Raw genomic sequence first — 26,288 nt, forward strand, 5'->3', positions numbered from 1 at the left:
TGCATGGGTATGTGTACTGAGAAAAGCAGAGTCAAGATTTTTTTTAATCTTTCACAGCAAGCTAGTTCTTTATACTACTAAAGATTCCTCTTCACAATTGGAATTGATTTCCTCTTATTTCATTATGATAACACGATACCTACGCTTACTGGTTCATTCATACTTAAGTCTCTGCTTCACTAATCTTGTATTAGCTACAGATCCTACTGAGTTTTTCCTCTCTGCCTTGCTAAAGCATACTGATTTCCTCATGGAATAAGAACACGGTTTCAGAGAAAGTTTTGGCTTCCTTTTCCAAGGTACCAGTCCCTGAATGAAGTCCACAGATGTCACACACACTGACCAAATTCAAAAGTAAGTCTGGTCATGTCAGATAACTAAGACATATTGTGCTATTTCCATATGGAAAATACATGTAAAACATTAGTGCCTTGTATTGGAATAATTTCAGCATACTTCAGGTAAATCTGATTCATCTATAGGAAATCTATAAACATTAAGGGAGATTACACAATGCTATGACTAATTGTTTTGAATGATTGTAAGTGAAAAGGAGAATTTATACATTTAATCCTATGGAAGAAAGAGTAGAAACATTTTGCTTCATTTTGTTTTCACTTGGAACAATGTGCAGCTTTTTTCATCAAAATACTGGATTTGAGTTCACACCATCTTTAAAATGAAGCACTGCTGGTATGTTTTATTTAAAAAGTGTAGTGCATACTTAATATAAAATTTATTTCCCAGTAAGAGTATAAAATATAACATCAAGCTCAAAATTATTATGGAATATATTGCTTTACTGGACATGTATGGACTTTGATTAAAATACTGGCTAAAAACATGTCTTCCTCTTTTTCTAAAGCTTCACTCAGAGGTCTCTCTTCACAAAACCAAATATTTAATGATGCTAACTGCTTAACAGTGAAAGATTATGTGGGTGTTGAACGGGATTCATATTATAGTAATTCATTTTTTCACCAAAGGAGTAAATTATTTCTGTTTCAACCAGATGGAAACTTTTGGTGATTCCCCGCATAAACAGGGGATTTACTGACTAATAACTGTTATTCGCAAACTCTTTATAAGGTAACTAAAAGCCTGAAAAGCTCAGCACTGTAACATATACAGTTTCTAACAAGGTAGCAAAAGAGTTTGAAGAAAACACATTACAGAATAAACACCTACTCTCTTCCAATAACTACCTTTGCAAACACAAAGTAGCAGGTCTTCAGCAAAATCACCTTAACATTGAAATAATCCAAAATGGGTAGTATTAAGCTTCTAAAAGGCGGCTACTAGTGGAATTCCTCAAAAATTAATCTTATAGCCACTTTTGTTTAATGTTTTAATCACTGATGAACTGGCATAAAGCAAGATTTACACTGCCAGCATCTGCTGATGATACAAAGTTGGGAACGTTACCATGCAGAGGAAGATGAGAATATCACACAGGAACACTTGGAGAGCCTTGAAATGGGATGACATTTCAAAGCATAAAGTACAAGAACATGTACCTAGAGCAATAAAAATCTCACAACCCATATGTGTTATAGACTGGAAACTCATCAGTTGGAAAGAAAACAAACAAAGAGAAGGACCTGGGGGCATTATTTGATCATGGATGATTGTGGCCCATCAATGTGATGCTGTCATGAAAAAGATCTTTGTGATCCCAGGACACACTAAGTAAGGTGTTTCCTGGACAGACTGATTAAACACCATTGAGCAAGGCATAGCTGAAATCTCTTCTGGAATACCATGACAGTCCTGGTCATCCTTATTTTAAAAGGATACATAAACTTCACAGAAGGACTATTGGATTCGAGTTAAGAAAGGAATGTCTTATGTGAGAGAATCTTAGTGAAGTTAGCAGTTTTAGCACACCAAAATGAAAGTGAAAAAAGACTGCTTTCACAAAAACATTGAGGAGTAAGTGTGAAGGAGGGGGGAAAACCTATTTAAGCCAAGGCGATGTGAGCACCAGAACAAATTAGTATAACCTGTGCATGAACACGCACGTGATGAAAATGAGCAGACAGATTTTAACCAGCAGAAAAATGAGACTCTCAGATAGCCACACAGCCATGGCAGGGAGGACAAAAAGCCTATCTAAATTTAGGATGGTCCTTGATTAGTTTATGAGTAGGTTTACATGATGTGGTTGCTTGCAACTGCCAAGTCTAGGCTTGATGACCCAGGAATTTCTCCAGTCCAGGCCAAAGACATACAATAGCTTTCAAACCTGCTTCAAAGAAAGCAGCAAAACTAATGACTCAAATGTGAGGATGAAGTGTTTAGAAAGAAATTCTCCTCTGGCCTAAACCAAAGGCAGTGGTTCCAAAGCAAGGAACTATGAATACTGGAGACAACTGAGCACTCTTTCCCCGTTCTCACATGCAAGATGCTCCCAGCTATTAAGATGCTTCAAGCATGAGTATACAATCTTATCTCTCAATCAATCTGGAACTGTAAAACCAAAATAATTTCTTCTTCTTAGCCCAACATATATTTTATGGGTAGATCTCAAAAATCTGAGAGTTAACATAGTCTTTAAAAGGTGCAGAGCTCCCTTTCACGTGACTCACATTTATGGCTATGATTTATTCCATAAAAATTCAGTAGATACAATCTTGATGCTGAATAGCCCCAAGCCAGTCAAAATGTACACTGACTAATAATGCATTGCTTTTATATGAAAGTCTAAAATACCAAAAAATACCTTCCATTCAAAGAACACCACCCACAGTAGGGATCCTTTGCAGATAAGCATTCTTGCTCGGAAACATATCTACCGCAATTTGCAACTGGTATTCTTCTCACCTAAAACCAAAGAATGCAATAACATACTGAATTAAAAGAACCTCCGTAATCAGGGAAATTGAGGGTTACCATTAAAAATCCGAGAGCAACCAAGCACAATCCCTTTGGGGAAGTTTCCTTATGAACTCCCCTCTGCCAGAAGACCTTTGGATAGAAATATGCAGCCTATTTTACACACGCTGTATTTTGCCATCAGATGATGAAACACCTCTGACAATGACAATTTGGTTCTACTACTCAAAGGCCAGCATAGACAGATTAATGCAAGAAAGACTGATTAGCATAGTGAATTATAGATAACAATAGAAAGGAGGTATATTTTACAAATAATGCTCTGCTTAGCAGAACACCATTTTCCTCTCATCAGAACCAAGATTTTTAAATGATTGATGAAGTTGCATCCAAAAATGCATGCGCAAAACAAAATGCATCTGTGTTTGCATCACCATGTCAGGTTACTGCATGTGCACACTAGAACAAACGCATGCAACTACTTAGCATGCATGAAAATGCCATTTCAATAAGTAAATATAGATAATTGTGGCTATATTGTATGTAGCTATACTTGTACATTCAGCTCGAATATCCTAGCCAGCCATTTTCAGAAAAGGAAAGGAAAAAGAAAAAGAGAAAGCTGATTACAAATACTGAATACAAATAATGTTATTAATAACAATGTTAATTAATAATCTCAGTAAGAAAAATATTCCTAATTCAAACCATTTTTTTACAAATTTGCAAGAATTAAAAGTTCCTACATTTTGTGAACAAGGATACATGGCTTGCTGCAAAACTGTATTTACTGTTTTTTCCAGCCATATCTTGTAAAATTCAATTTATCTGAAGGTGTGTGAGATAATTGGTTCAGTACCAGCCAACACCACAGACTATTAGCAAGTTAAAAAAGACAGTGTAGAAGCCTTATTTAAGTTCCAAGAGCTGATCAGAGAGAAGCATTTATTCCTAAAAGCTGTTGTTCCTCTATAAGAACTTGCTCTTTTACCAAAGCTAAAGAAAATTCAAGTCTTTTCTTTGAATATCTACATATACTTTTGAATGAAATTTTTATTCCTTCTGCATTTGTGATAGATGGTTCGTATCAGTCAGGAGTTCTCCTACTAACTTACTCACTCTCTCAGATGGCAGGCTAAAATGCTATATTCACTGCTGGAAAAGTGATTTTATTGTAAATGAAGGTAATCAAGTGCTGGGTGAAATCCTGTCCAGCTAAGATGCACAGCCATCCCTTATGTTTTCACTGCCATCTTCCCTGCTGCTGGCAAGACAAACGAATTTGCTGAGTTGATGCTCAGCAGCCCTGCTGCAGGATGTGCTGCAACAACTGCACCGGCTCCTGGGAGCTGCTCTCTGCTTGACATGCAGCTCTGACACGTTTGCTCACATGCAGTAGTTCCCAGTGATTGCTGAACTCCTTGGCCTCGCTATGCATACACATTAATCACTTCTGACTGTGTTTTTGGTTTGGTTTGTTTTTAAGGTCTATGCCTAACTGAAGACAATGAGAATTTTATAATTTATTTCAGCAGAACTAAAACTTCAAATCCACCTCTCAAATTAAGAGCTTTCTCTCCATTAGAAACTCCATGACTGACTAGCAAACCCTGGCCTACCAATACCTGGATTTCTAATTCAGAGGAACTCCATCTCCAAAGAGTCTACAAGTTTTGTTTGCTACCTCCAAGCTTGATTCTGCATGATGCCTCCAGGAAAAAGAGAAAGACTCCCTCGACAGAATGACATAAAATAAGCATGGGATTAAGGGTGTTGCTAGATCATAGCGACAGTGGGTAGCACCATGACAGTGGAAGCTCTTCTGAGCTCTACAGAAGTGCAGCCCAAACTTAGGCAACATAACTAGGTATTAGACGTAAAGTTGGTAACTGCAGTTTGGATATTTAAGGTCTAACTCTGACCCAAACTGATGCTTCACTTACAAAGTGGCAGAAATCCTTAAAGCAGTAGTTCACATGAACTTATTGTTTTATTTAATATTGTGCTTACCTTATTGGCGGAAGACAGATAGATGTAGTTATTATCTACTGGATCAAGTCGAAGTTTGGGAAAAATGGGGGTTTCTTCCTTAATTTCATATAAAACCTCTGGGCAATTAGATTCCATATGCTCATTAAGAATAGCCTAAAACACATGAAATCAAGTTAGTCACAAGTCCATTTATTGATCAGTCAGCATTTTAAACAAAAGCCTAGTTTCAGCAACATCAGAGCTTCTGAGATGATTTACTGAGCCCTGATTCAATTCACCTACTGCACTGGCTCTCACACTGCAGAAAGATGGAGGAAAAGATCACCAGAACAGAATTTCAACAAAATCCAGGCCAGACACTTTTTGCACTGAATCTGGCACTGGTTTAGTGTATGAAACGTCCCTCCCACCAAATACGTTCCTGAATGAAGCAGAAACTCAACACGGAAGAGATGCCTATATCCCAAAGTCATAATGTGTTAAGTACTCCTATGAATGGAGAAGAAAGTATTAGCCTTCAGAAAACAAATTAACATCCAGACACCTATAACGTAAAAACGAACCTATGCAAGTTACTGACAATTGTCTTTCAGACAGAAGTTTCTTTGTGGCTTCTGTAAGTATGCATCTGAGGTGGTACTTCTTTTTCTTACTTTGCCCAACTCTACAGTTGCCCACTACCCTTGGCACAGAATTCAAGAGAACCGGAGACCACAGAAACTTTATTTTGCAAGTTAATAAGAATACCAACATTGATATAAGGGTTTCCATAAACATGATTAAACAAGGGAGATATGTTCATGTTCTCCACTGTGCTAAGCAGACACGGAAGACTTCAAGCTCATTTTTCATTATCAAAAGCACAGTGAAATCAAATGGGTAAAGGCTTTTCAAGCTCTCTACTATATTCCTCTCCAACTGCTTGCTTAATAAAAACAAAAAATGAGAGTCATGCTTTTCAGTGTAGACAGGAAATGCACATTCTTGCAAAACCCAGAAAAAAATTAAAGCATAAAAGAGATTTGACTGGATGGTTGAAAAGTTTGGTAATGAGAAAAGGTGACTTTCACTTCCAGGTGATTGACTTACGTTAGTGTAGGTCAACTATTCAGAACCTAAGGCAAAATGAATCCTGACTTTTCTATCGGACAGCTATTCACATCACACAGATAAGCTAACAAGCAAATAAATACGCTTCCAAAATCTAACAATATTTAATATTTCTACTGGAAAATCAAAGCAAGGTAGGAAACAAAAGACAGAGTAACTGAGAACTCCACAGTCCATAAATTGATACTGTGGGCATTAGCAGTTTAATGAAATGTTTCCATGAATTTTAAGCAGGGTACATAATTACTTTTGAAAGTTATCTTGCTCTCCAAGTAACAATACAGCAGTTACTTCACAAACAAACAAAAAAGAAATAGAGATTCAGGAGGTTATGTCTGTTTATAATACAGTGCCTAAACCAGGAAACATTTACCCACTTGAACACAGCAGCAGCTGATGGAGAAGGGAAGAACTGCCACACTCGTCTTACCTTCAGTAACTGTCCATCATCTGTTCCCAAAAAGAGAACTATCTGATTCAAAACAACTGTGCCATAAACAGCCACTAATCCAGAGTGAATCAAGGTAGGTAATTTCTTGATTGATGGTGCCTCCTGAAAATCAGATATAAGAGAAGGTTATTACAAAATCATTCACCTATACTGCAAAACATTAAGAAAAAGAAGAATCCCTGGAAAGATTGTCAGAGAACTCAACTTTAGACAATATTTTGGGTAACATTTTAATTCTGACACAATTTCAGAGCAACATATCATTGGAAATGGCACATGAAACTACTTTTTTTTTTATACATGGCAACTGGTCACATCTGTGATAAAGATTACATCTACCGCAGCTAAATCACTGACCTCAGCGGGAAACAGACTTGGCCTAAAAGCAGCAAGTTACTTTGCAACAGAACTTTTCTTTTTTGGGAACATAATGCCCTGGGCTTATTCTGAACCGCCAGTTCTCAATGAAGCCATGCTTTGCCATCACCTGACTGCACCTACCATGAAGGCTGCAGATATACTCAGCAACTACTTTCAAAGGCATGCAAATCTTCTGGAGAAAGGAGGCACTTCAAACACATGGACTCTTTTTTTTTTTTTGCATGCGTGTGTGTGTGTGTCAGAAAGTGAGGAGCTTCATCCTCCCCTTTCTGGTTTCCTGCTTTACACTAAAGGAAGTTGAGACTTGCGTATTACATAAATATAAAACTGAGATAAAGCAGCATAAAGTTCATGTCAGGGAGAACCTGCGTGAACTTTAAAATCAATGTTACCTACAATTCTCTGTCCAAGCTGGAGGAAGTTAAGTGACAAACACGTGTAAGCAGCTCATGAAAGAAAACATCATGCAGGAAATCTCAATATCTTGTCGAAGGAAAAACCAAACCAAATAATCCCGACTGTAGATGACCAAGTGCTGAAAGTAAGCCCTGATGTGCGAGAATAAGGTTATTCACCAGGTGAAAGGTGGTCTCTGCCCAGACTCCCTACAAGCCCAGTTATCTTCCTACCAAGCAGTATCTCAGTTTTGCAGTCCTGTAATTGCTTTAAGTCAATCTCCATGGCAGATGCTGCCAAAGGTGTGATGCCACCTGCTCTCCAAATGGGTCCAACCCCAGCCAAGCTCTACGTCTCCTTCCCTTCTATTAGTATAATGCTTTCCAGTGAGCTTGGTTAAGGAAACGATGTGCCTAGAAAATGGTCTGTAAATCTACCTACCTAAATTTTCATTTGAGTCATTCTCCTCATCACATGAACATGTGGTTGCACAGATGCCAGTGCTGGCACTAGGGCACAGCAGGCATGGGGACGTGGGAGGAAGAGCTCACATAGGGCCATGTCCTTAGGAACAAGCTTACAAAGCCCAGCATCTCAGCCTCAAGGACGGATTCCTAAACCTACAGAAACCCTCTGAACGCGAGAACCTATTTCACTTTAATGCACAAGTCAAAGTGTGAGAGTGGACCATTAAAACTGACATTTTGCAGAAAGGTGGAGGCATTTCTCAAAGTTATGAAGCAAATCCATAACACAGTAACAGCTGAATTCAACTCTTGCATGCTAGGATTCTGGCTTAACCCCAAAAAGTCTTTCCACACAGAAATATTTTTTTTCTGAACTGCAATCCTAAATCAATTAAAATCTTTTTCAGTCATCTGAATTATTTTAATTAGCCTGCAAGAACAGCTACTTGGAGTAAAAGACGACTTGATTAACTTTCATATTTAAAGATACTATTTTTTTTCATGCAGCAGGAAGACGACACAGGAACTGTCATGTACTTGCACAGAACTTCAGTAAAACCTACTTAGGCATGAGACTCCAGTACCATGGAGATCTGTTTTAGATATGGGGGGAAAAAAGTGATTGCAAGCATTTTAAGGTGGAAAAAGTTAACTCACTTTTTTATTAGATCAGAGGGTAACAAACTCCAGCACAAAGGAGTAAGGAGGTGAAGCTTCCAGGCTTTGATTTTCATCAGAATTAGAATTTTTTTTTCTGCAGTGCACCGTACAGTAGCGTAAGGAAAACAAACCACCTCGCAGACTCTGTACAATAAGATCACAGAAGAGGGGAGGACTCACCCAGCCTCTGAAAAGCTTTGCTGCCAGATTTTATTTTGACCCACATACTAGTAAAATAACTAGTGTCATATCAGTGCATCCTCCTCATCTGACTGAAGAACGAATACTGACAAGTGTGGAAGCCTCCTCCCCTCATTCTGTTTGCTAGAGGGAGGGTCAATATGACATTGAGCTAATACAGATAAGAAGAGGGGAAATTTAGAGGGTGGGCAGTCACAACAAAAATTGCCTTCTCTCTTTTACAACCTATTTCTCCAGCTTGCCCATTCCCTCCAGGGTGCAGCTGCTGCTTTCACCCTTCTGTCACCCCTTATCCATGTGCATTTATTTTTTTAACAAGCCCTTTTACCTCTTCCACTGTGACTAATGGGGTTACAGCACTGTAGGGCCTTCCCAAGCTTCTTCTTTCACAGCTAAATCCATCCTTAAAATGCATTTAGAGTCTAAGCTTCCTTTACACTTGAAGAGTCAGTCATCTCCACCATGATCTATCTGTTGATCCTGTAACATTTTTGGGCTCATACAAAAATAAGAAAAGCAAAAGAGAAGACAATGCTGCTCTAGAAAACCTTTCTTTTTTTTAATTCTTCAGTTCCACCCTCTGTTCTATTCTATAGTCTCCCAAAATTTTCACATGCACAGGTAAGCCTAGGGATCTCCTGAATTAACCTGTATTTTGCTTTTAAGTTCACCTCCCTATGCTGTTTGGTTACTGGCATGAAAGGTATTTATACTAATTTTCTATTTTGCATCTCATTTTCAGATTTATCACCATACGATTCCAGCTGCATCAGCCATATTCACACTGCTACTTTTGGTCTTGATTTCTTCCTGATTATTCTACATTGCGTGCCTCAGAGGGAAGAGCAGCATTTTTAGCTCACGCAGCACTCAACATATTGCAGCTGGCCAAAAAGTAAAAATAAAGGGTTTGAGCATCAGAGTGAATGAACAGATGCAGCTATACAAAAGGACACAAGACTTGTGAATAGTGTATAGCAACAGTCAACACTGGAACAATACATAGATGTTTTTCCTAGAGGGGAAAATACTTCTGAAACCTCAGTCTTCTTTCTTAACTTCATCACCCTTCAACTTCCTGTATCAATTTTTATTATATCAGAGGGTAACAGACTTAAATATTGGTTCATGCAGCGAGCTTTTATCAGGGCTAAGGAACGAGGAGATGAACTGTTCCAAAATTTTATTTTCATGAGTTGTTTTTTTTTTTTAATTTGTTGCACTGCATAGCAACGCTAGGTGGACAAACCATCCCAGGCGAGCAGACTGCAAAAAATCAGGGAGGATGACCAGGAAATCAGAGGGTCTTCACAGAGACCTTGCAGAGGCAAGGTCCTGAGCCTCAGGATGCAAGGCAGGAGGGGCAGTCAGGAGCTATGCTTGAGCAAGGGGGTGATGAGGACTCCTGAGATGGGGGAGGCTAGAAATTCGTGACTTCTTGCAGCAGCAAAAACACTCCTTCTCCGCCCTTGGATCTGAGTTTACAGAATTGATAAAGTGTCCTAATAGCAATGAGGGAGCACAAGCTCCATTACAGAAGGCTTTGAAACCAACTGACCTTGAACAGAGCATTAGCAGAAGGCAAGAGGAAGTGGTGGGTGACCGTGGTTGGAGATTCCCTCCTGCAAAGGATGAAGGCACACAACTGCTAAACCGTCATGCTATTACAACAGGTTTCTTTTTTTCAGGGGCCCCGATCCATTACATTGCAGAGAGACTGCCAATGATTTTCCATTACTTGTACCACTACCCATTGTTGCACATCCATGTGGACACCAAAGACATTGCCCAGTGCAGGTCAGGACTACAGAGCTCTCTGGGCAAAGTGAAGGAGATGGGACCCCAGGCTTTGTTAACCCTATGGGGTCAGTGAAGCATGATACTCTTCTGGATTTGCTACTCACAAACAAGGAAGAACTGACTTGGAGATGTGATAATCAACGGCAGCCTTCACCGTAGTAACTATGAAATAACCGATTTCAGGATCCTGAGGGTGGTGAGGAAAGAACAGCAGAGTACAGAGCCAGAGACCAAGCTTCAGCTTCTTCAAGGAACTAGTTATTGGGATCCCCTGACAGGCAGCTTTGAAGGGAAATGGAGGTCAGGAAAGCTAGTAGGTCCTTCAGGACAACCTCCTCCAAGCACAAAACTCAGGAGAACAGGCAGACGTATCAGGAGATGGCCCCTAGCTAAGCAGGGAAGTCATGATTGAACGACAATGCAGAAAAACAGTATAGAGGAAGTGGAAGCAGGAAGAGGAGGTGGAAGCAGAAACAAGCAGCTACAGAGGAACTGCCTGGACATGTAGGGATGGTGTCAGGAAAGTCCAAGCTCACCTGGTGTTGAAACTGGCAAGGGATGTTACGGGCAATGAGAAGAGCTTCTACTACCACATGAGCAATAAAAGAATAAACAATGAAAGTGTGCACCAGCTGCTGAATAAGTCAGGTGATTTACTGACAGTGGATGCAGATAAGGCTCTGAATTCGCCAGCAAGGTCTTGTGGTCCTTTGTATCTACAGAGTTCAAGAAGGAAAGGAACTACCAGTACTGGAAGAGGATTAAGCCAGGGATCCCTTAAGAAATCTCAGCTTATAGAAGTCCCAGGGGAACAAGATGGGATCTGTAGGAAGATGCTGAGAGACTGTCTGATGACACTGCTAGGCCATTCTCTCATATTTCAAAAGTTGTAGAGATCAAGGGAAGTCTCCAACAACTGAATTAAGGCAAATACTGCACCCATCTTCAAAAAAAGTCAAGAAGAATGACCTGGGGAACTACACATTGGTCAGTCTCACTTTTTCCCTGGGAAAATCATGGAGCAAATCCTCTTGGAAGCCATTTCTAGGCACAAGAAGAAGAAAATGACTGGGAAAAGCCAGCACAGATTCACCAAAGATAAATCATGCCTAACCAACCTGATTGCCTCCTGTGACGAAATGACTCGGTTTGTGGAGGAGGGGAGAACAGCGCATGTCATTGACTTTAGCAAGGCTCTTGGCACCATTTCTCACAGCATCCTTGTACCCAAGTTGAGATGTTACAATTCAGACAGTGGGACTACTGGCTGGGTGGAAAAACTGGATGGATCATCAGGCTCAAAGGATATTGGTTAATGGTTTTTATTCTACCTAGACACTGCTTACAGGTGGAGCTCCTCAAGGAACCTGTCCTGGGACATGTCCTGCTCAGTATCAGTGACCTGGAGGAAGACACTGAAAGCTTCTGGGTTAAGCTTGCAGATGACAACAAAATGAGTTGTCATGATTGAGTGCAGGGCTGCCATTCTGAGGGACCTAGATAGGCTGTAGAAATGGGCCAACAGGAACCCCAAGAAACTCAGCAAGGACAAATGCAAAGTCCTGCACCTGGGATGGACTAACCCCCTGTACAGACTGGGGAGCAACTCTGCTGAAAAGGACACAAGGGTCCTGGAGGGCAGTAGGCTAAACAGTGTATCCAGGCAGCAGTGAAGGTTAACAGCATCTTGGGCTGTATCGACAGGAGCATAGCCAGATCAAGTGAGGAAAGTGATTAATTCTTTTTTACCTGGCACATGTTCAATCGTGTCCAGGATACTGCACTCAGCTCTGGGACCCTCAGTACAGCATTGATCTTGATAAATCAGAGTGAGTTCAGCAGTGGGCCACTGTGATGGTCAGAGCCCAGAGCCCCTGTCCTATGAGGAAAAGCTGAGGGAACTGGGCTGGTTCAGCCTACGGAAGAGACAATTTCAGAGGGACCAGAGAAACAGAGCCAGGCTCTTGACTGAGGTGTATGCGTGACAACAAGGGATGACACAGACTGAAATAGGGGAGGTTTCTAGTGGACGGAAGATTAAAAAAACATCACTATGAGGACAATTAAGCAGAACAGGTTGTCCAGAGAAGTTGTGCAGTCCGCAGCCCTGGAGGTTTCAAGATCTGACAGGACAGAGCCCAGAGCAACCTTATTTGATCTCAGAGCTGACCCTGCTGTGAGCAGGGGGCTGGACTAGAGACCTCCACTGAGGTTCCTTCCAACTTAAACAATTCTGTGATCCCAAGCAAGTGAATCCTCTGTTCAAGAGCCCCTAGGCTCTCCAAAGTTTCTGCTAAGAACACCTGGTGAAGCCAGATGACTAAAAGTAACTCTTCTTCTTACTGACAATGTGAGAGTTTACAAGTCTCCTATGGCTTACTTCTCACACCAAACAGGGATGAACTGAAAATTCATTGTAACCAGACAGGAATATTCATTTGAGAAACATTAACTCTAGAAATCTGTCAAACATCAGATGAAATACTAGCAGTCTGGTTTCTGAAAAGAAAAGGAGAACAAGATTTGGCAAATTCACAGCTATTAACTAAGGAAATTGTGAAGAAGATGCGCTTACATACATGCAAGTTACATTAGCTAGTCCATTAACACATACACCTCAACAGTGCATATAAGTAGACATAAATCAAAACTAAGAGATGTGTGGATCAGAGGAAAACAAGCTGAACACAAAACTGCAAAATGATTTCAGAGTAGTTTCATCTAAGACACCACTTGCCTCTTGCTAGCTAGGGATCTTGTCTCTGGGAATCCAGCATTATATATGTCCAGATTAAACACATCCAACTAGGACAAAACGCTTTGTGCACACTACTGCACAAAACAAAACCAGAATTAGCTAGTTCTCATAACCAGCAATTCCACAGAATTTGTAGCAGTCATATTTTTTTATAAAGTTGGTAAGCAAAGATATTAAAAATTACTAATTTTCAATGACAGACTCAAATCCAGCATTAAAACTTAATGCAAATGTCAACTTTGGCCTAAGTAGCAATGCGAAGCTAAAGAGATTACACACCTACAATGAGTTCCTACAGCATGCGGAGCAATTTGGTTCCAATCCAGTGAAGTACTCAAGTTCATGCTTAACTTTAAATGCATGGGCATGAAGATGATGGAACTACTTATATGCCTAATGTTAAATATGCCCTTAAGTGCCTTACTGGGTTAGGGCCAGAAAGCTCAGTACCTTACACGAATGAGCTTAGAGTAGAACATGCAGCAGTACCATAGCAGGGATCTCAGGACCAGAAATACCTCGGGCTAAGTCCCCCTTGCAGTGTACTATTGAGAAGCACAGTGCCGATACAGTGCAAATACAAGCAACTGTTTGAGTGCAGACAGGTAAGAGGATGTCTTGCCTGAAAGTAATCAGAATAATTACAGAAATCTGAAGAATGACAAGATCAGAAAGAAAACAAACTGCCACTACTCCCTAACATACTCTAACTATAAACTGTATTCCTGCAGTGAAAAAAAAAATATTGTATTTTCATTCCTACATAAACTGACAGTCCGTGTCCGTGATCCGTGCACCTCATCACATCACGCCTGAACTCCAGAATTCAAGCGTACCCAGCAAAGATGACTGAGACCCGCAGCACCCTACAACACATTGCATCTGCAATGCAAAAGTGACTCTGACATTCAGCATGGTCCACCCACCACAAACACTGTACAGGTCTTGCACTCCAGGCAATCACAATGCTGCAACACATTCATTTGCTCAGCACCAACACTATCTTTAAAAGACTGGACTTTAAAGCACACATAAGTACTGTTACTTGCTGCCATTCATACTTATCGTGCTACAATAAACTCGTAACAGCTCCGGGCTACAAGGCGCTCCTTTCTGGCCAGAGCCACTGCTAGCTATTGCACACACTTCTCCTACAAGCTGCACGCTGATGGACGTTCTGCACACCATCTTCCTGCCACTTGCGAAGCCCACATGCTTCTGAGTCCAAGAAGAGCATATTCCACATTTGCAGGGACTCCCATGATTTGGTGAGAGACAGTAGAAGGATCTGGTCTAAAACAACCCAGAAGCAGTAGCATATGGGCCTGTCATCTCCAAACTTACTCTGCAATAGCGTAGCCTAACCTTCTGTAGTATAACAAACAAATTAAAGCTGAACTACATGAATTTATTTCTATGTTTATACACCATAAGCACATAGAATTAGCTTAAAAAGGGAGCCTAATTAGCCATGTAATGTTATAGGTCGTATTACGACACAACACCCAGATGTCCTGCTATCTCACAAAATATTAAAATACCACTTCCCTGTCAGTGGTAAACTGTATTTATTATCATGCCAAAATATCATGATTAATGACATCACCATAGTTAAGGACAATGTTAAACAAACAATCCTTTTAATCATTTTTAAAGTTGGGATTCTTCAGCATAGTACGCAAATATAATCTACTTTTCCAGGAGGGATGAGCCTTTTGGGACACGAAAGTAACTTTGCAGTCACAGGAATCTGATCTGAATCAGACCAATCTTTAAACAAGTGGATCATTGATTTTTAATGTTGAGGCACTGGGAAGCAATGGGGACAGGGGATTGAGAGGAACACTGTCAGAAAGGAATACCTGCCTCACCTTACCTGCATTATGTTACTCTATGAAATCCATGAGACTCTTCTGCAATTTCTAGCATGGGGCTTTGGAAAGTGTTTATAAAGGATCTGCTGCCCAGGGAAATTTCTTCCCTTTTTTTTTTTTTGGTTTTTTTTTTTTGTTTTGCAGGCTCAGAAAGCACCTCGCAAAGAAACTCCATGAGTAATTAGGAACAAAGAATACAAATTAAAAATCCAACTATGGGTATTTTGGGATGAGGATGAGACTTCAAATTCATTCAGCAAGTTTCCCTTGTGAGAGCACAGAAATCATGCAGTAAGCTATAAACTGGCACTGGAAATCAAAGGATTGGCTCAGGCTCCGTTGCAAGAGTTTCACTATTTACTTCAGCACAGTTGTTTCACCCACATATGGGGTTCTCATTCATAACTACGTCCTCTAACACTGGCAATAGACTCGCAACTCAGTAGGGAGATGAGCAGACTGAATCACACATGCCCTCCGGTAGTTTGTATTTGGAAGCATCTCGACACTGTGCTCTGCTATGGGCTAGATTTGGGAAGCCAAGGAGCAACAGTAAATCTACCACAATTCTTTCAAGAAGTTTCCAACAAACTCCCATCATAACATAGCAAGGATTCAGGGGTTAAGCTGCAAAGTCCCTGGATGGTGGGGGAACTGCAAAAGCCCAGGGCTTGCTTTATGATGGCTTGTTTGATCCCCTACGGTTCTCCCTGATACTTTTCATGTTGTTCCTTTTGCCACAGCTCTGAAAAGACTTCTGAGTGTGACTTAAAAGCACGGACAGGCCTTGCAAAAGCACCTTCTTCACCTGAATTACATTTTTAGCTTCTTGAATTTCATTTTTAGTTCATTTCTTTACTAGCTACCGAGGTCACAGCAAAGCCGGCAGCCTTGCCCATCCTGTCCTCCATGTGCCCAGCTCACCCACAAGAAGAGGAAGGAGCTGAAGAGAGAGTGTTACAGAAGTAGGTGACCAGGACATCTCCATGGGATACCACTGCCTGTGAAAATGTAACCACTGCAAGGACGAAGACTTATCACCTATTGCCGTCTGCTGTGCATACGGGTTTGGGGGGGGGCTGCTGTGAGCCCTCTTGTGCAAGGCCAATCCTGGCAGGTTTGGGAAACACCTACCACTGAACAAGCAACCATAAATAACTAGTGAGCAACGGGGATAACAACGCACACAGCCCAGTGCACAGGAGTCAATTTGATGGGCTTTTTTTCATTTCTGATGTAGCTGCAATGACATGAGATGTGAATGCACAGAATAAGGTAGGAGATGTTTTATCTAGGCTGTACGGAAAATACAGTGAAGTATGACTAATCCTTGGCAGATAAAGGGCGCACTGAGTGAGGAGCCCTAGACTCAGGGTTGACCCAGGATGCCCTCAAGTGTTCCCTCAGACGCGTCTTCCCCGAGAGGTAGGCGGGAAGGACGCTCCAGGATCTGGTAAGGGATCAGCTTTTTAGAAACAGAAAGTGCTGGAGAAACCACTAGGGCTGATGGAGCCAGGGCTGGTGCGCAAAGCCTGGCACAGCTCTGAAGTTCTCTGTGAACTTCAGGTGCTTTCAGGCCAGGGACACCCCACGAGTCATGCACAGCGACACCAGCCACAACAACAACAACAGTGTCAAGAATGGCGTGCAGGGCGAAAGCTTAGCAAAACGATGCCCGGACTTACGCAGTTCTGGCCGTTCATGACGAAGTGCGTGGACCCGCAGGCTTGCTTCTTCATCTCCTCCATCCCGAAGATGCAGACGGCGGTGGTGTTCCAGGCCGTGATGTTGTGGCTGTGGTGGAAAACGCCCACCCACCAGCCCTGCTCACCCCGGCGGACGAGGCTGGAGGAAACGATGAGGCTCCTGCACCCGCAGTCCAAATACACGTGCCCTCGCAAAGTAAGGCCACCGTCCGAGGGGGACAGCTGCTGCAGGACGGCCATGCTGGGCAGCTCCGTGCCGTTGCCAAACTTGGCCTTCAACCCGTAGTAGGGAAAGAAGAGGTGATCCCCCCACTGGAGCGCGTCGACGAAGTGCAAAGGCTCCTCCTTGCGCTTGATGATGCCCAGCTCCTCCTTGGACTCCAGGTTGTCCATGCTGCGCACCGTGATGACGGTCGCCTCGTCCGACTCGGAGGGCTCGCAGCCCATCCGAAGCCTGTAGGGTCTGGCCGAGTAGGTGGCCGCCACGGCCAGGTACCAGGCGCCGGCCAGCTGGAAGACGACGCCGGCGGTGGAGCCGTCGGGCAGGCAGCTGACCACCTCGCTGCGGTTCAAGCGCTGCCGGTAGGCCGGCTGCTCCCACACCTCGCAGGTCCCTTCCTTCTGGGTCCAGCCGGCCAGCAGGACCCCCTTCCCTCGGGCTTCTTCGTAGGGCAGCAGCAGGTTGCTTCGCACCCCGGGGGGCTCCCCGCAGCCCTGCCCCTCCGCCGCCGGCACCACGCGTCGGTTGGGCTGCAGCCCGGGCCGCAGCTCGTAGAGGCAGCTGCCGCCCGCCACCAGCACGCCGCCGCCGCTCACCTCGATGTTGTCGATGGGGGCCCCCGGTAACTCGAAGCTCTGGGGGCCGCCGGCGCCCGCCAGCGCCGCCAGCAGGGGCAGCGCCCAGCTGAGGGCGGGCGGCGGCGCCGCCGCCGCCATGGGCGCGGGCTGGGCTCGGCTCGGCGGGGCGCCTCAGGCGGCGGCGGCGGCGGTAGCGGGCGGCGGGCGCTGCTGCGCCATGCTGCGCGGAGCGGAGCCGGTGTGAGGGGGGGGGAGAACGACCAGGCGGGCTGCCGCTGCCGCCGCTTCTCCCTCCTCCTCCGCCGCGGCCGGGCTAGGCGCGGGCGGGGAGTTCCTCTTTCGGGGCGGGGAGGAGGGGGGTGCCTTTATAGGAGAGGTGGGCCGGGCTCCTCCGGGAGGGCTGCCGTGCCGAGCCACCTCGCCGCCGTGCGCCGCCGCTCCCCCTCCGCCCCGCCTCGGGAGCCCACCTCGGCCGCCGGGCTGGGCCGGGGGCGGCCCCTTCGCCGCGGCTTGGCGGGACGCGGAGCGGGGGGGAGAGACCCGCCTCGCCTCGCCTCGCCTCGCCTCAGGCGGGCCGCCCCGCCGGGGCAGCGGTCCCCCCCCGCAGCGCCCCGTCACTGACTGGGGGGGGAACGGACCCCTCCGGGGCACCCGGGGGCAGCGCGGGCGGGGGTGAAGGCGCTAAGCCCGGTGAGGAAGGGGGGGGGGGTTAGGCCTGTGGAAGGGTCCGCGGGTGGGTGCGGGGCGTGGGCGCCGGGTCAGGTGTTGCTGGGCCTCGGCGAGCGTGGAAACCCGGCTTTAAAACACTCGGCGTCACCCTCCCGCCAGCCCCGCAGGCCAGTCGGTGGCTGCCGCCGTGAGCGGGAAGGTTGAGGTGTCAGATCTCCAGTTGGAAACCTCGGGGGTCTTAGCCTGAGGTAGAACAAAGGCGCTGGGTTTATTCTCCCCCCCCCCGGTTCAGCAGGGCGGACAAAAAGCCCCTGCCCTCTCCAGCTGTGCTGCTGCTGCGAGATGGACGCCCATGGACAGGACGGGCCTCCTTGAATGGCGCAGCTGATTTACTGTCTTTCCCGCTGGGTCGTTGCTGGTAGGGGCTCAAGGGAGTGAGAAGTAGAGCCTGCATGCTCAGCTAACGGTAGATTGTCGTTTTGCTGAATTTTAAATGCACGGTGGGTTCGTGAAAGGTAGCAAAGGTGCATTTTAGTGTTCTCTCTTGGGTGTCTCTGGAAACTCCGGGTGAGGATGGGCATAGGGCCCATCACCGCTCTTACTGAGAAGAGGACGTGATGTTCAAAACCGAGAGGCCATCTGACCCTCCATTTACACTGCTTTTATCTTAAAGTAGCTTTACAGCCGGAATAAGTGGAACTGTAAAAAACAGAACAAAAGTAACCTCTATATAAATGAGTCAAGCGCAACATTTTCAAGTAGGATGTGAGACGCAGTATAGCAAATTTTTATTATCATTCTCCATTGCTGTACCCAGCAGCAGTTACTGTGCAAGAATTGATGTTGCTCTGGTCAGCAAAAATATTTGACCATCTTGCAACAATCAGCCTCTAGGACAAGTATTACTGTGAAATTCAGAGCCCTCCACAACTCATGGGCTTCTCTCTTGTACACTGACTCCAAAATGAGTCCAAAATCTGCAAATGTAGCAGAGGATGCGGAACAGAATCATTGTGCAATTTTTCTTCTCGACAGATGCAAAGAGATGCTCTACATACTAACAAACACTGCCTGCAGCTCCCCGTGAAGGACTGAACTTCTAGTCAACACGTAAGCAAAGTAAATCCTCATGCCAATATCACCAAAATAGATTGTGTACAGAAGTGCAATTTATACAGCCTTGCAAAGGAGGCTGAACATGTCACGCTGGGGTGCATTATACACTGCCTTCCCTTCCAGTTGCTTTTCAGTGTAAATATAAAGCTCTCAGTGATCTATGTCTTGCTCACAACCCATGAGGCTAACCAGGAAAGCACACCAACCTCCTATCTGCAAGAGATGTTTGGTCCTGGCCACAGAGCATATCCAGCAATAGGTCTCCTTCTGCAGACATCCCTCTGCAAAATCACTGACCTCTGCATTTGTTGGCTTTCAGGACTGACCAAATGGCCTGTTTCTCAGGCTTTATGTCTAAAATAAGCCACGTGTACTTCACCAGATAACTGATTTGGTTAAATGGCTGAGGCCAGGCTTATTCTAATCTTAGAAAACAGTGACAGATCGTAAGGCTGCAGACTTCTCTGACTGCCAAAACAGCAGTGTTCTGCTTCAAATTTTGCTTATTCTAGGACCGGGGAAGTCTGGACTGCGTACAGCTGCTGTCACAAGAAAACGGTCTAGTTGTGTGGGGTAGCAGGTACTACCACAATGGGATGGGATGGGATGGGGTAGGATAGGATAGAATAAGAGGTTGCACCCCACCTGTCCCAGGGACAGCCATCAGAGCCCAATTCTGCAGACTCTTCCCTTCCTGCGTCATTTTTCTGTTTCTGTTCTTTCCTCCCTCTTCCCAGGGAAGCAGTAGCTTGGACCAGAGCCTCATCTTGCAACGTCTAATTTTGCATGTGCTTCTGAGAGCTTTGCACTGAGAATTAGTGCATGGTCGTGAGCAGTCCAGTTCTTGAAGCAGCAAAGTATTCTCAATTCCTTTCAAAGCCCCTGAAGTACATTGGAGCTCCTATCTCTAACCCGTCTTTCCAGAGATACCCATCAGGATACTGGAAGAGTTGAGCTTCTACTGATGTTATGGAAATAGAAAGGGAGGCTACAGGTTTATTTTGTAATGCTGCAGAGTATAATATTTGTTATTAATACAGCACACCAGAAAACACTGCAATCAGTTCATGACTGAACTGATTCCAACATGAACTGGTGTTCATGTTGGAACTAGATGATCTTCAAAGGTCCCTTCCAACCCAAACCATTCTATGATACTTTTAGTAAAAGTAAGCAGACAACGGCAAATCGTCTTGCTGTATTTTCTTGGCTGACAGTTCCATAGTTGGTGGTTTTATCCTATTGTTGCACTGTGTTTTATTTTTCAGGCACTGAAGGAAGGGCAAACAAGGGAGTCTGTCTGTTAATGTTAGACTTTACAAGGCATTGGTGCTGCCTAACTCTGGCACTCCAACCAAAATTTCTGAAAAGCCGAGGAACCAAATTGAGCTTCCTTGGCTATCCTAAGCAAGCTTTATATATTTCAGTGGGGCGTATGAGATCTGAAGTTAGAATGTGTATCACACCAGGACTTGGTTCTAAACGTACAATTTAAAGAGCTCTCATTTAGATCATCATCAGTGTTAGGCAGAACACATCCTGAATTAACTTATGATTGCTTTCCCACTACAGTTCATCTGCCTGCTTCCCTCCTCCTTATTTCTCATCTGCATGCTAAATTTCTCTGAATTTATGACTCCACAGAGAATCTGACAAAATATTACTCCATAAATGAGATTTATTTTTATGTTTAATTTATTTAGCTTAACTTCATTATTTTCCCTGTTTTGAAGCTCCAAGCCCAATTAAGGTTTGATTTGATTTGTTTATTTAGTGCATGTGGTTACCTTAGCTTGGTTCTGAAATGTTTTTTCTTCAAAGGTAAATAACCTTCTGTTTACAAAGTAATAATATGTAGCATTAATGTTAACATGCATTTTATCCTCAGTGTACTTGAAATAACTGATTTTCTCATTATATATTTAAGTCAATTTTGTACTGTAACTAAATGTTAACAAAATAAAAAGGAAATGCTGGGCAGTTTTTCAAAAGGCTTTGCTGAGAAGGATTCCTTTCGTGACAGAGTAAGTGCTTTTGAATACTGAAACTGAGTTTACAGATTTGGATTTTAGTTCTGCTTTCCAGTTTTGTCTCTATGCATTGTTTAATCTAGAAATTACTGACCCTTCTACATTTTTCTCGGTGGTCTTCACAATGAGGAAATGGCAGATTCAAGAACAGGCACCTTTGTGACCCTTGAGAGGAAATTCCAGTTGCTATTGCGAAAAATGAGCAATTAACTGTGAAAGCTCTGCAAACAATGCAACTGAAGGAAGAGGACATTGACCTGAATTCGTGAATGTACTAGTCACATATTTGCCTATATTAAAATATTGACAGGTACTTATACTTTCTGTATTGTGAGAGGGAGTGGGAAAGAAGGAAAGAAGGGAGGGAGGGAGGAAGAAACGAAGGAAGAAGGTTTTAATCCTGTCTCCATTATAAATGCTATAAAATTTTGGATAAGAAATCAGGAAACCACAATTTTGTATGTAAACCACATTTTTTTCAATCACATTATGTTTCCTTTCTTTTCAAATGTGATATTTTTGAGATACAGTAGGGATGTTACAGAAAAGGAACTGAGGAATATACACAAAGGACAAATATAGTTTGCTCATCTTTACATTGAAAAATGTTCATAATCTAAACCAAAGTGACACTGAGAAGGTTGATTTTGTATCAGAAACACAAGCAGGAAACCTGGGCTTTAGTTGATCTGTGCCACAGCATTCCTATATAACATTGGACAAGACAAATCTCTCTCTGAACCCCACGTTTGTCTCCTCTGTTTATGAAAGAAATAAAATGACTTACCTTTCAAGGAAGCTCTGGGAATCCACACCAGTAAGGGCATTATATGCATGGGAAATAAAATCACAGGATTACAGGAAGGCACACATGCTGTACAGGTAACATCATAACTGAAAATAATGGGGTTTTATCCTCAGCTTATCTAAACTTCCAGAGCTGATACATATCAACAGCTATATTTTACCTAGGATGTATTTTCTTTTTATTTTATTTATTATAAAAGTTCATCCTGTGGCATTCAGCAAAATAATGTCTCCATGAATTAACTAAGAGGAATGAGAGTTGAACAATATCAATCTCCTTTTCTTTTTCCTTCACAACTGGTAGGGTTCATGGATGGCGCCATCTGGCTTGTACCACACTGGACCAGAATGGTACAACTGGACAGTAGTGGACAAAGCTTGAGCAAAAGAAAAGCTTTGTGAGTGTGACAAGAGGGAATGTGGAGAGACTATGAGGATAATGCTGGGGATTACTGAGGGGAAAAGGTTGAACCACGGAATATGAGAAAGGATGTGAGGCAGGTGAGGGGTAGGGGACAATATCTTTTTAGATAAGAGAGAGCAGAGCGTAGATAAATCTGGAGAGAAGGCTGATAACAGCCAGCAAGGACTATGCTGTTGTAACTCCTTGGGGATCTGTGTGGGGTGGTGTCAGCTGTAGCCACCAGCGATATGTCTGTGGGCTCCAGGGAAAATGTTACTTTGCTGGAGTCCCACTAATGTGTCTGAGGCACTTGCTTGGGGAGATGCTCCCTTCTGATGAAATGCTGGAGCTACATGCAATGCCTGAGCATCTCTGACCTAGCAGAGTGGTCTGGATGCTGGTTAATGCTTCCCGTCATGGGACCAGCACGTTATAACCAAAAGACTCAGCCTCCAACTAAGCAGGGCTGGAAATTTAGGGATGGGTTCTGACTATCAGAATGTGGTCCTTGAAAAAATTTTTAACAGGAGCAGTGAGTATGGAGATGCTTTTAGAGTGGAACTTCATGACTTTATGGTGGGGTTATATGACATGGAAACCTGCAGGATTTTATGACTTACAAGGCTCCTTCTAGTGCTTCATTCTTGTATCAAACTAGCCAGGAAAGGTGGTACCTGGTCTTACTCAAATGCTTTTTAAAGTGACCCAAGCTCTTGACCTGGCTGTGTCTTCAGCCAGTGATAATGATCATGCAGTGGAGGGGCCTAAGATCTAGAGCGAGGTGTGAAGCAAGAGCAATTTTGATCAAATGAGAAAAGGGCAAACGCTGTATGATGAGCCAAAATACAAAATAGAAACTTCTGCATCGAGTCAGTTCCTCAGGACGAGACAAACACGCCCTGAGTAAAACAAGGACAAATTTAATCTGCTGCATCTAACTGTGCCAGTAGAAAAGGAAAACTATCAAGGAACTGTCCTAAACTCCTTTTCATTTTTCCCCTTTGCACCTTTACATCTTCATCCAAAGGCTTGCTAAACCATTTCAAACAAAATCTGTTGGGTCAGTATATTTGCTATTTAAGCTGTCTAAACCAGCCCATTCAATTTGAAAGAGGCAGCTGTAGAAGAGCTTGTGCAGGTCTTTCTGCTGGAAGTTCTGAAGGGATGACAAATTCAAGTGGAGGGTTGTGATGCTAAACAGCTGGGTATGGACCAAGAAGTGGTAAAGGAAATGGTGGCTGACTCCTCAAGAGTCTGGGTATGTCTCTGTTAATGTCTTGTTGATGGGAACTGAGGCTGTGAGATGCATACATCCCTTTCACAGATGCCTTGAGTGTTTCTTAATTTACCTTTTTATTAAAGTCTCATCAGCTGTCATTAAAAGCGTCTAGCACAAAATCACTGTAGTACTGTCTTGCATTAGCACAGCCATTTGCAGAGTCACCGTCTGCCTAAATCCTTAATATTTTCCTATCTCTGGCACCCTTCTTTTATTCAGTTTTCTCCTCACCCTGTTCATTTCTGACAAACATATCATTTAATGGATATATGAACAATTTTTAATGGATAAGTTTAGCAAGAGCTTTTTAAAAATAGAGCTTTTCCCACCTAAATTCAAGAAATATTCACCTAGTAGGATTTGAAAAGCCAGTGTCATTCCACTAATAAGAACCTTCAAGTCATAGAAAAGTTAAAATGCATGCTAAAATTTGATCATCGAATTTATTTCAAAGTAAGCTTGGAATACTCACTTGAAATTGAAAAAAACAAGTGCTCAAAGTTGGGGAATAAGACGCTGTAATCTTCCTCAGGGACAAGCAAAATGAATGACTGCTTTAAAGAGTAGCCATCGCAACTTTAATTACAGAACTGTATTGTACAGAACATATTTATATGCTCCGGGATTAGAAGAGGTTCTGAACGGATCAAGTACTGTTCATTTCCACCATTCTTTTCTCTGATTTCCCAAAATGATACCAATTTTGTGCAATCCCACTGCAGATGTGAGTAAACACACTTACTGTTATCTATAACTGGCTTTTGGTTGTGGTTGTTAATCTGGTCACCACCAGAGTTTCATAATCTGACACAAAGACATCACTTGGGAACTGAGTCAGATTACAGATACATGCCACTGTAGCAGATAAATAGGACTATTTGTTAACTTTAAGTGAAGGGTACTAGATACACAAAGGAACAAGCCTTAATTATATATAGTTTCCCAAGTATTCAAATACCCTTCCACAAATCCTGACAGTCACTTACAATGCGAAGTGTTAATTTTGCTTGCCATTAGACCCACTCGCATCGGTTGGATCTAAACTCAGATAATATTCCAAGTCTACCCTTCAGCACTGTAATGCTGACATTATTTCCCAGTATGTGGACTAAAAGATGACAACATACCAAACCTGCTTCGCCAGGGCAAGGTCCTCCACAACCTCTCACGTGCCAGAAATTTTGATTCCCTCCATGCACCTTTCCTCCTTCAGCCTGGGAGTCCTACCATCCTGTAGTCCCACCATCCCAGAGCCCAGACACTAACTGTGGGGGAGATCCCATCTGAAACACCAACTGTGGCATCCAGTCATTACCAAGCGTACAGGCCTCCGCATACTCGGTTCAATAATTTAAAATACTTACCTATTTTAGAGAAAGGTCAAACATGTCTGCAGAAAAGCCATCTTGGATTTTTCTTTTGTAAGGAAAGATGTAAACAACACGTTAGTGCTAGATAGGTTAATACAGAGAGATGCATGGAATTAAAATTGATTTTGGAATAGAAAACAAAAAGTTTTTCCAAATGCATGTTCATTTAAGGGACTGTGTAACTAAGCACGTATTTACATACAGATCTACTTCTCCTTATATACTGACCTCTATATTTTGAAATACTGTTGGTGAGGGAAAGAAAAATAACTGTATTGTCTCCCAAAGTTAAAGATCTATTCAATTATGCTGTGAAATGAATAGCTTATCAGGAAAAAATAACTTTGCAATTAGCTGTGCGTAGGAAGGCGATGAAAGATGTTAACTCCACTCAGGAGGTAACGTGAAAGCTGTTCTGGTGTTCAGACCAGTCTTGATCTCTCACTGCTGGTGCTTGACCTCTCCTCCCTGACTCCGTGGCTGGCTTCCATGAGCAAGTCTTCAAGGAAAGGTAAAAGCTGACCCAAGTTTAACTCCTTATTCATCATTCTGACAATTGTTTTTCGTGTATCTCGGTCTCACTTCCCCCTTTTTGTTTGTGCTGAAGAGACTTTTGCATGGAAACAGGACGTTAGAGGCAGACAAGCTAGCCCAGTGCTGCAGGGTATTCAGTGCCTGCAGGGTGCGAGCTACAAGCTGATATTTTTTTTCTTCTACAGTCATCTAAGAGGAATCAAAAAGACAACAGAGTGAAAGACGAGCTTGGCACATAAACCCCCCCAAATTATAGAGAATTTTTTTCAAAGTGGAGTATGAACAATCTTTTAATGAGCATTTTTTAAAAAACATTATCAACACAAAAGCAGTAGTTTGTTTTTTCATTGGTTTTAATGAAAGTCTGATTAATTAGGTTAGCCAGATTAATTAAGGTAATGAAATTAACTGAGAGAACTTTCAGTTTTGTGTCCAGAGGGTACAAAGATAGTTTTTGCCAAATAATCTCCTCAGTGTTCCCCCTCTGAGCTAATAGAAAGACCCAAGATACACACTACCTTTGCCACCAGAGAGCAGTGGAATTAAGTAATTTAATTACAACAATAATTGTTTTTAATTAGTGACATGCACTAAATGCAAGAGCTTCCCTTTCCTTGAATGCTGTTGAATAGTGGTGGCTCCGAAGGAAAC

The 26,288-nt window shown here is 43.0% G+C and overlaps 1 protein-coding gene across 1 annotated transcript in view; it reads right to left on the reverse strand.

Annotated features, from left to right (window-relative positions):
* The window catches only part of PLXNC1 (plexin C1), a 71,904-nt gene extending 54,046 nt beyond the window's left edge, over positions 1–17,858 (reverse strand). The window contains exons 1-4 of the mRNA XM_069773724.1: positions 16,611–17,858; positions 6,368–6,490; positions 4,846–4,980; positions 2,723–2,823 (exon numbers count right to left, since the gene is read on the reverse strand). Coding sequence (XP_069629825.1) covers positions 2,723–2,823; positions 4,846–4,980; positions 6,368–6,490; positions 16,611–17,567 — 1,316 coding nt within the window. The 5' untranslated portion in view covers positions 17,568–17,858. The remainder of the gene's footprint in view (positions 1–2,722; positions 2,824–4,845; positions 4,981–6,367; positions 6,491–16,610) is intronic.
* Positions 17,859–26,288: the final 8,430 nt, after the last annotated feature.

This window comes from Haliaeetus albicilla, chromosome 28 (assembly GCF_947461875.1).
Source record: "Haliaeetus albicilla chromosome 28, bHalAlb1.1, whole genome shotgun sequence".
In the NCBI taxonomy this organism is placed as follows: Eukaryota; Metazoa; Chordata; class Aves; order Accipitriformes; family Accipitridae; genus Haliaeetus; species Haliaeetus albicilla.